Source organism: Quercus suber, unplaced genomic scaffold (genome assembly GCF_002906115.3).
Source record: "Quercus suber isolate HL8 unplaced genomic scaffold, Cork oak 2.0 scaffold_285, whole genome shotgun sequence".
Lineage (NCBI taxonomy): Eukaryota > Viridiplantae > Streptophyta > Magnoliopsida > Fagales > Fagaceae > Quercus > Quercus suber.
The window spans coordinates 801,128-818,202 of NW_027069741.1; the positions used below are offsets into that span (position 1 = coordinate 801,128).

Consider the following 17,075-nt stretch of genomic DNA (forward strand, 5'->3'; position numbering starts at 1 on the left):
GCCGAGGACAAGGTGTCCTCGGCGTGGATNAATACTCTAGTTGTGATTTTCCAAGATTCTGGTTTCCTACCCTCTACCTTTTTTTTTCCCCACCTTTTTATTTTTTTTATTTTTTTATTTTTTGGCCGTATGTCAATTCTCTGGTCAAATTAGGAGGATTGCTAGTTGCTCACTCGCTTAAAATTTAAAACGCGAGGCAATACTATAGGCATCACCTTGTGGCCCACTAATACCACTAAAGGCAAAAACTTGTTTTACACATTGTGATTATACTTTTTTCTTGTGATTTACACATTGTGATTTACATCATCACATTGAAGCGCTTCAATAAGACCAAGGACTTTTGTCTTAGGCTTCAATCATTTCTCCTCCTTAACAAAGATATCCAGAAATAAATTACTCCCAACTTCTTTAATAGTCACACCATGAGAGCACCACCAGAGTTGGTGAAGAGTAGATTTAAGAGCCTCCTTGTTGAAATCTTTGTTGGTTTGTAGCTTGAATAGAAGACTAAAGTGGGATTGTTGTTTAGAGAGAGCCACTTCATCAGAGCTAACAGTCATAACCCCTTTTTCTTCTTCAAACAAGTGGAACTTTTTCCATAACTCCTCCATAGAAACATCCATGTTGGCAATGATAAGGAAAAAAAAAGGTAAGAAAAAAATGTGTTGTGTGAGAAAGATAGATGGATTGTGGAAAAAAAAAAAAAGTAATAAAAAATCAAATCTTCTACAAAAATCTGATAGTCAAATTTGAGAGGTTTAGAGCAACCACAGTATTTTTACACATCTATTTTTATACTAAAAACTTACTTTTGTTACTTTACACATCTATTTTTACAAAACACTCATATCAGTTCATATATTCTATCACCTTTTTTATTTAAATAATCAATTTTCTCAATTTTTTTATACGAGGACAAGGTGTCCTCGGCGTGGATTCAAGAGAATAGGCTTCCCCCCTTTCTCCTCAGAAATAGCTTGCTCTCCTCGGCATGGGCCTTGGGCCTGCTATGTGAAGGACTGAGGCTATCAGGCCCACGGACCCCACAAATAAAATAATAAATGGACAAGCTACAGTAACCATGTATATTTACACGGTAACTGTAGCTCATGTAAAGATATACACATTTTTAAACAATTTTAGAAGCACTGATGTTGAGCATTTTTGAAACAAATTGTGTAAAAGTAATGTCTTTTTCTATTTTACATGATTTTGCATCTATTGATGTGGATGCTCTTAGATCTTACGTATGGAAAGCCCAAGTTAGTTTCTTTTATTTTCCTAAGCCACATAGAGTCAAGAAGAGAAAAGTTTCAATTTGGTAACTTCAAATTTTAACTAAAAACATCATTTAATATTATATTTTTAAGTTAAAAAAATAAGTATCTAAATAAACATCACCCAAAATTAAAAAGTGCCAACCACTAGGCATTTTTTTTTTTTAATTTCTAACAAATATCTATATTATTCAAAATTTTCACCCCAACTATTACAATTATAAAATAAACAAAAAGTAAAATATCAAGCCAATCATGTTAGAGTTTTAAAATTTATTATTCTTTATGGATTTTGCAAGTGTGTGCTCTAAGGCACACAATAATTTTTATTTTTGAAAAAAAATTTCTTGAAAATTGAAAAAGTATTAACAGTTTTTTCAATTTTCAGAATAATATTTTCAAAAGTAAATGACTTAAAGTGTGTCCTAAGGACACACATTAACTGAATTCATTCTTTATTTTATAATACATCATTTTAAAATAATATATTTTCTTTCGTGGCTCAACCCAAACCCAAAGTCAAATCACCCAAACCCCTAATCAATTTCGTCACCAACCCATCTCCATTTACATCTTCTCGTATCCACACAAAACCCATGACCAAAATTTTAACTCACTCTTCACAAAACCTAACAACTTGTCACTGTAGTTTCGACTGCAACCCGTCAGAAAACCCATCAATATAAACCCATATATACCATTTTAGCCACTCATGTCACTAGTAACAGTATTCATTATTCAGAGAGGGAGGACTAAAATAATGTGAGTTAACCATATGAAATTGCTAGTGGTCTTGTATATTTACGGGACCACTATAGCTTTTCTATTACTTTTTGCAAAGCACTGGATGTGAATATTCTAATTTTCGATTCTAAATTATCTCTTCATCTAGATCATATATATATATATATTAATCTGAAGCCTTCATCTATGATCTAACAATCTTTAATTATAGGAAAATGTTAATAAATGTCCTTAGGACACTGGTTAATAATCCATTTTAAAAAAAATTTGATACCATTTTTATGAAAAATAAAAAAAAACTGTCAAAATATTAATTAATAGGAAAAAAGCATTTGAAAAATGAACAGTAGCCCATTAAGTCTGATGGGCTACTGTTCATGAGTCAAAAAAAATTGAGAGATAGAAAACCGGTTGAAGCATGAACAATAACATATATTCTCTATATTTTGGCTATATATACTTTATTGGAGATGCTCTTAGTAGTTCAAACGGAGGGAATTAAAAAAACCAATACACAATGTACAGATTTTCTTCTATGTTCTTATATAATTTATCTTTTGACATCCTCGGCACGCGTTAGAATTTAGAATTGAGCCTTTAGTCATTTGATGCATTTTTCATATGGTTGCATATTCTAATCCGACATCATCATCATCCTAACCACTAGTGCACTCACAAATTCCCTTTTCATTTTTTTTATTTATTTTTTTTTTTTTCTATTTGGCATGTCCTTTTCTCTTAGCTAAAAAGACTCATGCAAGCTAAAGTCAGCCCTTTTGATTCATTTACAAAAACTGGCTGCTACGACGTCTTTGTCATAAAAATTCTTTTTTTTTTTTTTTTTCATTTGATATCATAAAAGTTTTTTTAAAACCTTATATCAAAGTTAGATATATATGTTTTTTGCGGTAAAACTTAGCTAGATATATAGTATTTTAGGTGCAGTATATTAAGCTTCTCAATCAAATTCAAATACATACTTGCACTGAATTAAATTATCTTTAGAAAGGATAATGCTTATTGTGTTTTATTAGTCAATACAACCATATGTATGGATTTAACTGAGAAGCCTAATACATTTCACTCAAGCTATTGTATCTAAGTTTTGGCCTAATTTTTTTTATAAGAATTTTGTTTTCCTTTTAGATTTATCATGTTCCATTTCTTCATCTCAAGATTGCATTGTCAATTTCCTAGTGAGGGAACTCTCTCTCTCTCTCTCTCTCTCTCTCATACAAGGCCTATATTACAAAAAAATTCATCATTGAATGAACTCATGTCATTGCCTAAAACATACGGTAACGAAACACCTTTCTTCGCTTAAACACAGTGGCCAAATGTCTTGGTGATGAAAATATTAGTAACCAAATTGTTTAATAACTAAAAGAAAAAAAAAATCATAGGTAACAAAACTATTTCACCGCTTAATATTTTTCTTGCTAAACGAAAGTATTCGTAGACAAAATAAATTTGTAACCAATGTCTTTTTTAATTTTTAAATTTTTTTTTATGTAACAATATTAGGCAACGAAATATTTCATCGCTAAATGTACTTTTTTTTTTTTTCAAATGATCAAGTGACGAATTATTTCATCATCAATTTATTTTTATTTTTTTAGTTGTCGTCAAATTTTTTATTTTTTTAAATCTATGGTAATAACGAAAAAGTTCGTCAACAATTATTTTTTAACTTTTCAGTTCTGCCTACTGGCAACCAAATTTTCTTCACCAAATTGTTTTTTTTTTTTTTTTTGGTAAAACATGAAATTCATTGCACCAAACTAAACCAAAAACAAAGTCTCAGGGCACACCCCATTTAAATACAAACCATCTAACTTAGACTTAAAAGATCTAACTACGTCCATAGGCGGACGGGCAAAAATCTCAAAACAACTGTCCTGAATTGCTCCTAGCCTAGCTAGCTTATCAACGCTTCTATTTGCTTCCCGATAACAACGATTAAATCTGATCTGGGGAATTTGGGTAGCCAACAGCCTGCAATCATCCACCAAAGCATAAATCAAATTGTTAGAGCAAGAAGGGGAAGTCAAAACATCAATGACAGACTTAGCATCTAAATTAACTTCAATAGTAGAAAATTTCCTATCAACACACAATAAAAGACCATCACGAAGTGCCCATAGCTCAGCTTGGAAACTAGTGGTGATGCCTATGTTTCTAGCAAAACCCACTATCCAGTCACCGTTCATCACGTATTAGACCCTTACCACCTGCCAACCCAAGATTACCTAAGGAAGATCCGTCAGTTTTTAGCTTCACCCACCCTCTAGCTAGTTTTTCCCATCTGATTGCCTTAACAACTCATGTTTTTGCTATCTTGGGATTGTAGGCACAATGATAGAACTCCCTTACTCTTTGTATTATTGCCTTAGAAAGGTTTGGGTTTGAGTTTTTGTTCTTGAAAACCACCCGATTCCTGTTGTCCCAAATCATCCACACTGCGAAAGGAAATAAAACCTTCGACGGGATAGAACCTTGAGGAGCAGATTTCTCTGTGGTACAGTTCATGGCTAACTAAGTGTGAAATTTTTTAGAAAAGAAAAGCCCATTGTTGTTGGTTATTCCTAGTGCATTCCAAATTGTGGCAATAGCAGGACAGCTTCTGAGAGCATGCTCAATAGCTTCAACACCACCGTGGCATGGCTAACCAAGTGTGAAATTTTTTAGAAAAGAAAAGCCCATTGTTGTTGGTTATTCCTAGTGCATTCCAAACTGCGGCAATAGTAGGACAACTTCTGAGAGCATGCTTAATAGATTTAACACCACCATGGCATAAAGGGCAGCATGTCTCCATTACCATTCCCTCGCAACCAGACACTCTCTAACACCAATACTAATGTGGCAGCACTTCCATATATAAAAAGGTTTGGATTCTAGATAGGGTTTTGATGAACCAAAACCAACTACCATGAAAAGGTTGAGGTGGACCAAGACCCAAAGCAAGTCTATACGCACTCCTGAGGTCAAAATCTCCATGTTTTGCTCCCATCTAGATCAACCTATCTTAATTGTTAGCTACTATGGAGATCGGAGTTGCTTGAATTTCCTTTCTACTGTTAGGTGGAAACTCAAAAGGGATCGCATCCTAGTTACACCCAAGGTTTGTTAACACATCCCCCACTTTATCCTCTTCACTAGTTAAGGACAAAAGCCCTTGTATCACCTGCCTTAAAGGACCTTGGCTCGACCAATTATCATACCAAAAACTTAGCTGGCTATTTCTCCCTAGCATCCACCTTGTACCTAGTTGGAACACATTTCTTCATACCAGTCCATATCTGAGGTAGATTATCTTGATTCCTTGATCTCACTCTTAACTGGGAACAATATTTGTTCTTTAACACTCTAGCCCAAAGGGCTTCACCCTCCGAATGAAATCTCCAATTCAACTTAGCTAACAAGGCAATATTTCTACCCTTGGCCATTTGTAAACCTAAAACACCTTCAACTTTTGGTCATGTTATCTTGCTCCAACTAACCCAATGCATCCTTCTAACTTGGTCAGTGGTTCCCCATAGGAAATTCCTATTCACCTAGTCTATTCCTTCCAGAATCTTGTTGGGGGAGATGAGTACATTGCACCACGTACGCAGGTATGGCAGCTGAGGAGTCTTGAACCAGGATAGCTCTTCCCGCTAAGGAAAGTAGATTTGCCTTCCATCCTGCCAATTTTTGCTTCACTCTATCCAAGACGAAGTTGAAATCTTGGCTAGATGAGCTTGGGCTTTTGATAGGGATTCTGAGATATTTTCCAATAGCAAGAGTAGTCCTAAAGCCAAGAATATCCCCCAAGGATTCTCGTGTATCTCTATCCACATATGGAGAGAAGTAAACCCTCGATTTTGACTCACTAGCCGACTGCCCAAATCTAGTGCAAAAACAATCTAGTACCTCTGTAATAGCTAGGCAATTTATATGGTCTACCTTGGCAAACAACAGAAGATAGTCGATAAAGAACAAGTGGGAGAAGGCAAGTCCTCCTCTTGAAGCTTTCACCGGGGTCCAAAGCTTATCTTCACATTTTTCTTCAATTAGCTACCCAAGGTAGTCCATACAGAGTATAAATAGATAAGGGGAGAGAGGGTCCCCTTGTCTAATACCTCTTGTTGGAAAAACCCCTCAAGGCAGCCCCCATTAAAGAGGATAGAGGTGGAGACATTGGAAACACAACTTATGATGATATCGGTTAGGCTCTTAGGCAAGTTCCTTCATCTCAAGGTGTCCCTAATGAAGCTCCACTCCAACTTGTCATAAGCTTTCTTAAGGTCAATTTTTATCACCATGTATCCAACTCTTCCTTTTTTTTCCTACTGATAGTGTGGATTAATTCTTACACAATAATTGCATTATCCATCCTCCTTCTTCCTGGCACAAAGGCTATTTGGAGAGGAGACGCTAGCTAGTTTAGAAAATGCCTCAATCTGGCCACTACAATCTTTGTGACAATTTTGTAAACTGTGTTGCATAAACTAATGAGTCTATAATTTCCAATAGTCTCAGGCCCAAGGATTTTAGGAATGAGGGCTATGAGTGTCTTGTTCAGATAATCTGGCATTCTCTTCTCCCCAAAAATCATTTTAACTTTATCTTTGGTTGAACCTCCAACAAGTAACCAGTGCTGCTGAAATAAACCTGCATGAAAACCATTTAGTGCTAAAGCTTTGGACGCTTTCAAAGACCAAAGCGCTGCTTTAATTTCCTCATCAGTCACCTCCCTATCCAAACTGCCACGTTCTTCCTCAGTTAAGGCTAGCTAGCAGGCTTCCAGTTGGATTGGTTATGGGAAGTGGTGTAAAGCTCCATAAAACTCTTCCTAATGTAATCCATGACCTCCTTCTCATCTGACAACAAATCACCAACACTATTCTTAATAGCCAAGATCTTATTTCTTTTCCTTCTCACAATAGCAGAAAAGTGGTAGAACAAAGTGTTCCGATCCCCAAAGACCATCCAATTAATTCTGGATTTTAATGCCCACAGTTCCTCTTCTTGAGTGAGAACCAAATTCAACTCCATTTGAAGTTTCTTTTCCAACTCAATCAATAAGCCTGAAGGAGATGTGGTGAGAGAGTGTTGAATCTCATTCAGTTCGGCCATGAGCTTACTCTTTTTCCAAAAAATATTTCCTAAATAAGTTCTATTCCAATGATCAACACTCTTGGAAAAATTTTTAATAGCTTCCGAAAAAGGGTTAGAGTTTTTCTAGGCATTAGAAACAAGAGCAGGAAAAGTTGGGTCCGAAACCCAGAAGGTTTGAAATTTGAATGGTCTTTCTAGGACGAGAGCAAGCCTGGGTTGAGATTCCATTAAAATAGGGCAGTGATCAGAGTAGCACTAGGTAAGATAGGTGACCCTAGCTTCAAGAAACAGGCTATACCACCCTGAATTTACAAAAAATTGATCAATCATTTCTTGGATAAGATCGTCAATGCCTCTGCGATTCGTCCAGGTAAACCGAGAATCCCAAGTTAATCATGTTGCACCTATCTAAGCACTCCTTATGGACTAAAGACCTATTCACATTAACATTTCTACCACTAAGCTTATCATTGTTAGTGAGGGGTTCATTGAAATCTTGGTAATAACCCAAGGTAGACTGTGAGAATCTGCTACTCTAACTAAATTATTCCATAAAATATACCTTTCAGCCTCCCTAGGACTAGCATAAACAGCAGAAAAAATCCAGGTTAAGTTTGTGAGAGTGCCTTTTTCTTCTCAGCACAGTGGCCCAAAGATCCTGGGCTAAATAAATATTCTTGGTGGACTGGGCTTAGTTCACCACAGCTAAAAAGCTGTTTAAGAACCAAGTGGTGTACAAAACAAGCTCCCTACAATACAAATAACTGACAAACAAAAATATCTGTATTGAATGACATTTCAATAGCAAAGGAATGCAAAGCAAATGAAATACAATGTAAGAAAAAGTTAGGGATCCTCGAATTAGTGAGGTGCATTTTATTAATTTTCCTTAGTTACGATTACAGTGCTCACTAAGACGGGATATAAGGTTCAACTAAGTTAAAAAATTACAGACTCTGATAGCTATTCAAGCTTCCAAGACTTGTAAAGTTTGAATTTGTTGAATCCAAGCATGTGCTATAGTGGCTGTCTCTAGGATACCGAGAGCGGTTCCTCTGTTTTCTTTTAATTTTACAGAGCTCTTCCTTAAGTTCTATATTCTTTCTGAGTATCTAGAAAATGGCCATGAACGCCTGAATAATCTAATCAAAAAATGAATCTTTATCTGAATGCCTTTTTAGCATGGATCCCCTCCTCCTTTTATAGCACAGCTCTAGGGCTCCGGAGTACTAGTGATTTCTCCCTTTTGCCCCTTAGAGTTCGTGCCATGCCAGTTTGCTCAGGGCTGGTTGTTTCCATCTTCTTTCATAGCTTCTTGCTTTTGGTGCGACCAAGCAGAAAGCCATTAGTTGGTTTTCCATTTCGAGGTCCCTTCCGTTCGCTGAACTTCTGCTATTTGTCCCTTTCTTCTAGCTTTTGGTTGCACTCAGTTCTTGTCGTTTTCCCCAAATAGTTGGAATCTTCATTGCCGAGTTGAAAGCTCCTCCCAGTTGCCTCCTTTTTATGGTTTTCTCATTGTTGTTTCGTTAAGACACAACTCCTACGTTTGTACTTTTTGATCCCACTGCACGTCTGGAGCATGAGACCCACATGCTTTTTGTCTTTTATCCCTCTTTTGAATTTTGCTTCAATCTTACTTCGCACACCCCAGGGATCCGCAGATTCTGGTGACTTCTGGGATCCTGACCCAGTTTTTCTTACTGGGCTCTTTTTGGTTTATTGGTCCTGGCCGGTTTTGGGCCTTTCTCTTGCTTTATGTATTTTTAAACTCTGTTCTTCCATGGGTCTTTGGATCCCAATCCTTTGTGCCTCTTGCACTTTTCTTCTTTCTTTTCTTTTTTCTTCATTATGTGAGCCCAGCCCCTTTTTTTTCTTATTTTTCCCTTAGCTTTGTTATTTTCTATTTAATTTTTTTTTTTTTTGGGTGAAATGACCCCAACGTGCTATTTCTTTGGGCCTTAGTCTGTGATCAATTTTTTGAACATCAACAAAGTTTGAGCTACGAACCTTAACAGATACATGGATCTCCTGCTCTGTATTCGCAAGCTATACTACCTCTACTTTCTTCGAATTCCATAACACCACAACCCTCCAGCATAACCAATAGTGTCAGCATGTATTGCACCATCAAATGGCAACCTATCTATGATTTCTTTCACTTTTTCACCGCTAAGCCAGGTCTCCATCACAACAAAAATGGTTGGATCATGCATTTGAGTTAGCTCCCGAACATGGTTTTGAAAATTGGGCTTTAGTATGCCCCTGCTATTCCACATTATAATATTCATAATGAGATGATGATGAGGAGTGGGGAATTTGAGTTCGGCATTTCACTTCCTCCCTTAAATTCCATCCTATTTGTCAAATCATCTCCTTCTTCTGACCTTTTCCTAGCATCAAAGTGAGACAATGGTCCAGGACTCCCACTTCTAGAGTTGGCTGAAATATCTAGAGGAGCTTCATGGAGTTTCTGCTGCTCATGATGCTGGTTGAAATTGGCATGGTTTCAATCATTCTTCTCTCTGTTAGCTTCTCCATCAAGTTCACCTCGTGCAGAAATGAAGTTAAGGATATGTGTGGGTTTGTCTCCTAAACCACTAGATGCTTGTCCTCTAGTAACAAACCGTCTGATAGAAATATCCACCAAGGATTTTGGAATCTCCCCCCATAGCGGGTCTGTTAGTGGAATGGTCCCCTCCTTTGCACTCCTTTCTGTTAAAGGGAATATAAATTTCCATGCTTTCTTCAGCTTGTGGTTGAACCAACCCATCACATGAGTTGGATTTACTCAAACCTCCACATAACTATCTTTAGATTCTCCACCACCGATCCCTCTAGATTTATGGCCCATCTTTGTTAGGACATATATGGAAATTGTTAGTGACATATGTTATGTATATTGGCTAATCTTTTGACAAAACGCACTTTACTTGTAATTAGGTAAATCTAGGATGGTTTTAGTACTTAAAGGAGCGAGATTTCAAGTTTAGTATTGAAGCCATGCAAATCTGTCCAAGAAATAAGTGAAGAAGTGTTGTTCATTAAAACTCAACAGATTGCTCGATAGAATCATATCTATAGAGGTTTAATGATGTAGCTCGACAGTAACTCGACAGAAGCTGTATCTGTCGAGAATTATGAAATTATAATTTCTAGATCTGATTTCATGCATATCCATGTGTATTTGTGTAGGGTTTCTTTTCTCACAGCCCTAGACATATATAAGGATTATTTTAAGGGCCATCACAGATGATGCAACTTGATACAAAGTGATTATACATGCATATTGTGACTGGAGACAATTTGCTCTAGTTCATCATATTCTCTCTAGAAGCTACTATGTCTTTGCGCCAAGGGTTTTGTAACTAAGGAGCTTCTTGATCTTCATTGTTGGATGAACTGAAAAACTTTGTAGCCAACATTTTCCTCAAGTTGGTGTGTTAGTCACGTACTAGGATCTGTGCATTATTTGTTAGTCACGTACTAGGAGCCGTGCATTGAAAAGGTAGAACATTACAAGTCTAATTGGGTATTAGGGTAAGGGTTCAACTGTAGGTTGGTATTAGGTATTGGGATTCCTTTTACTTGTAACTGCTTGTTTTGATAATAGTGGATTCTCAAGAGTGGAGACCTTAAATTCACCCGGTGAGGTTTTGCCTCAGTGGTTTTCTCAATTCGTAAACAAATCACCTATGTCAAATTTATTTTCCACTGCATTTAGCTTAGTTGGTGATTTGTTTGTGCTACCACGCTTATTGCATGAAATTGAATCTAATTAATTGATTAATTTCCCAAATGGGTCAATACATTCTTAGCCTATCAAATGGTATCAAAGCAGGCACACTCTGATTAGCTTTAATCTTTGTTGTATGATCTATTGACCCCTGTTGTCATGGCTACTACCGACATGAAAAGATCTTTTATTTCAAATACATCTTGCTTTTCTAATCTCTATTTGATTGAGTGTTTTAGAAAATGTAAGTCTAAATTTTTTTTCAAAGCTATCATGAAGATTTTTGAAAAATGACTTAATGTGACGAAAATGAAACTAGACTGTCTCAAAATGAAAATGTGCAAAGGAGTTCATCTGAGAAGGGTAAAAATTAAAGGTGTTGCACATAAATGGTAGATGAGAGAGAAAACCATTCATACTGATTTATCAAGCAAGCATGAAGTGTGTTTTATGGTGAAGTCTGCGTTCAAAGTAATGGACGCATGTTTGTGGTACCTTGGCAATAGATGCTCAAGACACATAACTGGAGACCGTTCTCTCTTTAAGGTTTTTTAGTCTAAGGCTGTGTTTGGTTCCCGTAAAATATTTTTTGAAAAATAAATATTTTCTAGAAATGCTATTTTTGGGAAAGGAAAATATTTTCAAGTGTTTTGTTGCATTATGAAAATTGTTGTAGAAAACATCTTCATGTGCTTTGTTTTTCTGAAAATGCTATTTTCCTACAAATTTTTCACATTTTCTCAACATCCAAACAAATTTTATAACAAAAAATTTCAAAATCACAACCAAATCCCATTCCACAACAACAACCCACAACCACCGAAATTTAAACCCACCACCCAACTCCAATTCAATCCACGACAGCGAACTCCGGCAATCAAAAGCCACAACCGACGACAAGCAAGCAAAACCCACCACCACACAACAGGAAAACCACCAAAACACCACCACCCACACCACCACAAAAAAAAAAAAAAAAAAAAAAAAAAATCCCATAAAAATCAAAATCACACAGAGAGAGAGATCAGTTTATGGGTTTCTGGCGAAGTTGAAGGCTCTGGGTTGCCGGCAAAGTCAAAGGCTTGTGGGTCGAAGGCTCTGGGTCGAAGATCAGTGGATCGAAGGCTCTGGGCTCTAGGTTCGTGGGTCGAAGATCGGTGGGTTGAAGGTTCGTGGTGTGATCTAGGCTCTAGGTTCATCGGCGAAGTCGAAGATTGGTTCGTGGGTTCATGGTGCGAAGGCTCTGGGTTGCCGACGAAGTCGACGGCTCGTGGGTCGTCGGCGATGGGCTCTCTCTTCTCTCTCTCTCTCTCTCTCTTTCTCTCTCTCTCTCTCTCTCTCTCTCTCTCTCTCTCTCTGTTTTCTAAAAAATGGGATTTGAAGGTAAAATAAAAACAGAAATGAATTTACACCCGGTCACATGGTCAACTGAAAAGCATTTCTGAAAAATTTATTTTCCATGCGCAACCAAATACCTGCATTTACGGAAAACCATTTCCTAAAATGGTTTTACAAAAAAAAAAAAAAAAAAAAAAAAAAACACAACCTAAGAAAGGTGGAAATGTCACCTTTGGTGATGGGAGCAAATCACAAATAAAAAGGAAGGGAACCATCTCTCTACCTGGATTGCCAGACATTGTAAATTTGTTGAATGTAAAAGGTCTGAGAGTGACTTGTTGAGCATAAGTCAAGTATGTGATCAAGACTTCATGGTGCTGTTCTCAAAAGGGAAATGTCTCATCTTGAATAAGTTCGGAAAGAAACTTATAAGCGGAGTCCGCACTCTGGATAACTGCTATGGATTGGTACCTAATGCTGATATTGTGTGCAATAGTATTCGATTGCCAAATGAAGACTTATGTTACCAAAGGATGGGACATGCTAGCTACAAATATTTGTCAATTGTATCTAAGCATGAATCAGTGTTGGGAATACCAAAGCTCAGCAAGGTTAGCAATGTTGTGCGTGGACCATGTTAGCTTGGGAAATAGACGAAAGCAAAACATCCAGGAACTCAGACATCAACTACATCTAGACCTTTGGAGCTACTACATTTGGATCTCATGGGTCCAATAAAAACCAAATCTCTTCAAGGAAAGAAATACATCATGGTTGTAGTAGATGATTTCACCATGTACACTTAGGTCATTCTTCTAAGATCCAAGTCAGATGCTCCTGAGCATATTAAAGCTTTGTGTACAAGACTATAGAATGAGAAGAACATGAAGATTGATCGAATTCGCAGTGATCATGGTAAAGAATTTGAGAACTCATACATGGAATCTTTCTACACTAGATCTGGTATGTCTCAAGAATTCTCTGTTCCTATTACTACCCAGCAAAATGGTGTAGTAGAAAGAAAGAATAGAGTCATTCAGGAGATAGCTAGAGCCATGTTACACAATAAAGATGTGGCCAGAAATTTATAGGGAGAAGCAGTTAACACCGCATGTCATACGGTTAACTGGGTATATTTTAGAGCCGATACAAAGAAGACTCCCCATGAATTGTGAAAGGAAAGAAAGCCAAATGTGAAGTATTTTAGAATCTTTGGAAGTACTTGTTTCATCCTTAAGGATAGAGAGAATGTAAGAAAGTTTGACTCTTGAAGTGATGAAGGAATATTTTTGGGATACTCTTCCACAAGTAAAGCTTATTAGGTGTACAACAAAAGAACCAAGAAGGTAATGGAAACTGTCAATGTTGTTATTGACGAAACTTCATATTCTAGTTCTGAGAAAATTATTGAGGAAATACCTAAGGCAATTCTTCCTTCAGAGCCTAAGGTTGTTCAAGAAGAAGTTGATCAAGTGCTCGTCTCTCCAAGTACTCCAAGTGTTGTAGAAGTCTCAGCAGATATTCCTACATCACCTGAGTCTGAATCTCATGAAGAGAAAGGGCCTTCCTCAAGGATCAAGCTGAATCACCCTCTTGAAATTATTGTGGGAAATATGAATGAACTTACACTAAGAAAGCGTACAGTTGATAAATGTGTTGCTAACTTTGTGTCTTATTCTTACTACTTGTCGCAGGTTGAACCCACCAAGGTTAAGGATGCTCTCCAGGATGAAAGCTGGGTTGAGGCCATGCATGATAAACTGCTCCAGTTTTAAAGGAATGATATCTGGACCCTGGTACCTAGACCAGAAGGAAAGCACATCATTGGCACAAAGTGGATATTCTGCAATAAAACTGATAGGGAGGGAAATGTGATCCGCAACAAGGCTCGTCTAGTGGCCTAAGGATATTCTCAAGTGGAAGGGGTAGATTTTGATGAAACATTTGCTCCTGTAGCCCTCATGGAATCCATTAGGGTTCCCTTAGCCCTAGCTTGTCATTTGAAGTTTAATATTTACCAAATGGATGTGAAGACTACATTCTTGAACAAGTTTCTTAAAGAAGATGTCTATGTTGCTCAGCTTAAAGGATTCATTGATCCACACTTTTCGAATCTTGTGTTGTACCTCAAGAAGGCTCTCTATGGACTAAAGCAAGCACTCAGAGCTTGGTATGACCAGCTTACACAATACTTGGTCTCATATGGTTTCATAAGAGGACAAGCTAATCAAACTCTTTTCATCAAAAAGGAGAATGGCGAGTTGATAGTAGCTTAAGTCTATATTGATGATATCATTTTTGGGTCTATAAAGGATGAACTTGCTCATGAATTTTCAAAGCTTATGCAAGCTGAGTTTGAGATGAGCATGATTGGAGAGTTGAGTCACTTCCTTGGATTGCAAATTCGTCAACAAGAGTCAAGTATATTCATATTTCAATCTAAATATGCTAAGAATCTTGTAAAAAAGTTTGGTTTGGAATCTGCTAGTCCTGTTAGAACTCCTATGAGCCCTAATGTTGAACTCACTGTTGATTTGTTAGGCAAAAGTGTTAATTTGTCTTTATATGGAAGCATGATAGGTAGTCTCCTTTACCTTACTACTAGCAGACCTAACATTAGTTATAGTGTGGAAGTGTGTGCTAGATATCAAGCAAACTCCAGAATCTCATATGATCGCTTTAAAAAGAATCATAAAATATGTCAAAACCACTGCCAATTTTGGAGTGTGGTACAACAAGGACACAAATGATGTCTTAGTTGGATATTCTGATGCAAACTAGGCTGGGAATGCTGATGATAGAAAAAGTACTTCAGGGGGTTGTTTTTATGTGGTTAATAATCTTGTTTCCTGGATAAGTAAGAAGTAGAATTCCATCTCATTATCCACTATTGAGGCTAAATACATTGCTGCCAGTAGCTATTGCACCCAACTTCTGTGGATGCAGAAACTTCTCATTGATTATGGTATTCGTCAAGAACATCTTACCATTGTGACAACACCAGTGCCATTAATATCTCTAAAAATCATGTTCAACATTCTCGAACAAAACATATAAAGATACAACCACTTCATTCGGGAACTTGTCGAAGATGGCACACTCACTCTTGAGTTTATCCACATTGATGATTAGAAGGTTAATTTGTGCACTAAGCCTCTTGATAGCAAATGGTTTGAATTCCTACGCCAAAACATTGGTGTAATCTCCACGGAGTGATCTCTCCTCTTTCTCCTCATATCTCATGCATTTGCATCTAGTTTTTTGCTTTATTTTTGTTTTTCATTAAAAAAAATGAAAAATTAGAAAAATATAAAAATAGTGTGTGTTTTGTGTACATTGGTACTTGTGTACCTTGGATGGCCATTGAAACAAAGTTTTCTAAACTTTGTTTCTCTTGTAGCTTAAATGAGCATCTCAATGCACAACTAAACAAGTGAGTTTTGTGGCTTGTATTTGTGATGAGTATGATTAAGTAATCTCTTATACTTAACACTCATATCACTCTTTTTGACGGGAAGGACTAAAAAAATCCTAAAAGAAGGGCATAAATAACCATTTCACCACTAAAGCCCGCCAATCATGAATAACATTCATATGCTTTGACATAGAAAAATTGATGTTTAAGCTTACATAATTTGGTATTTCTTCTCTTTCTCTTATATGCTCATGTATGATATGCTCAAAAAGAAAAATATGCAAAGAAAATCAAAAGCAAAAAAAATCAAAATGCTTTTAAATATGGTTGCAAGCGTGTTTCTAGGAGATGTGGGAGTTATAGGATGTACCTCGAACGTGATAGTCCCTATCAAGCAATTATGATTGTGTGTGAGTGCATGTGATTTTCTCAAATCTCAAATCGCCATAATATGAGACATTTATGCACTCTTGCTATGTTTTCACACGCAACACATAAATTATTTACTACTTTTGATACATGTGCAGGTACAATGTGATTTGGTCATCAAAAGGAATACATGTGTTAATGTATGCTCACTAAACTATCATAACTTGTTTTTGAAATATAAAATTGGTTAGACTTGTTTAGAGTGTGTGTGTTTTGGATCATGAATGCTTTGCATTTTTTTGTTGAGAGTTTTTTTTTTTTTTTTTTTTTTTTTTAGCTTAATATGTTGATTGGATCTAAGTTTGAGTAGCTTGCTTATTGCATTAATCTCTATTTGTTTTTCCTCTCTTTGTAAAACCTGTTTTCTTCAAGCTCGATAGCTTCTCGACAGATCCTCGATAGATTCTCATCTATCGAGCCCCTCTTTCTTCTTTTCTCAACAAAAGTTAGCACAATTTTGATCCATCAAGCTTTCTGGAATTTGTCTCGATAGCTTCTCGACAGCTTTTCAATCCATTGAGAAACTTTCTGTCTAGTCGATAGATTCTCGACAACTGCTCGATCCATCAAGGTACTTTTGCCTTCGATAAATCCTTGATAGCACCTCGACAGATTCATTTCTATTAAGATTTAGTGCTTGACAAATCTCGATAACTCCTCAATCCATCGAGCTACATTTTTCTATATATAGCTGAGGCGCAATCCGGTTTTCATTTTCTCACTTCTCTCTCAATAGAAAACTTTCTCTCTCGACCCAAAACTCTTTCTCACTCTCAAATCTCCTCATCCACTACATTTTCAGCCTCTACCAAGATCAAATCACTTGGTAAGCGTCCTAAAACCTTCTTTTTTCACGCATTCATGCATTTTAGACCTAGGTTTTCGGGTTTTTGAGTTTTTCTTGAAATTTTTGGGTTGGGCTTTGTGAATTTGATGATATATGATCATACATTGCATTCCACTAGCATTTTAACAATGTTTCATGCATTTAGATGTGTGCTGGTAGGTTTGGATTAGGTTTCAACCCATGATGAAA

General features: G+C 36.7%; 1 protein-coding gene across 1 annotated transcript; it reads right to left on the reverse strand.

The window, feature by feature from the left end:
* Positions 1 to 3,805: 3,805 nt before the first annotated feature.
* LOC136071101 (uncharacterized) lies at positions 3,806 to 4,234 on the reverse strand. Its single transcript, XM_065781991.1, has one exon. The coding sequence runs from the start codon at positions 4,232 to 4,234 to the stop codon at positions 3,806 to 3,808; it is 429 nt and encodes a 142-aa protein (XP_065638063.1).
* Positions 4,235 to 17,075: the final 12,841 nt, after the last annotated feature.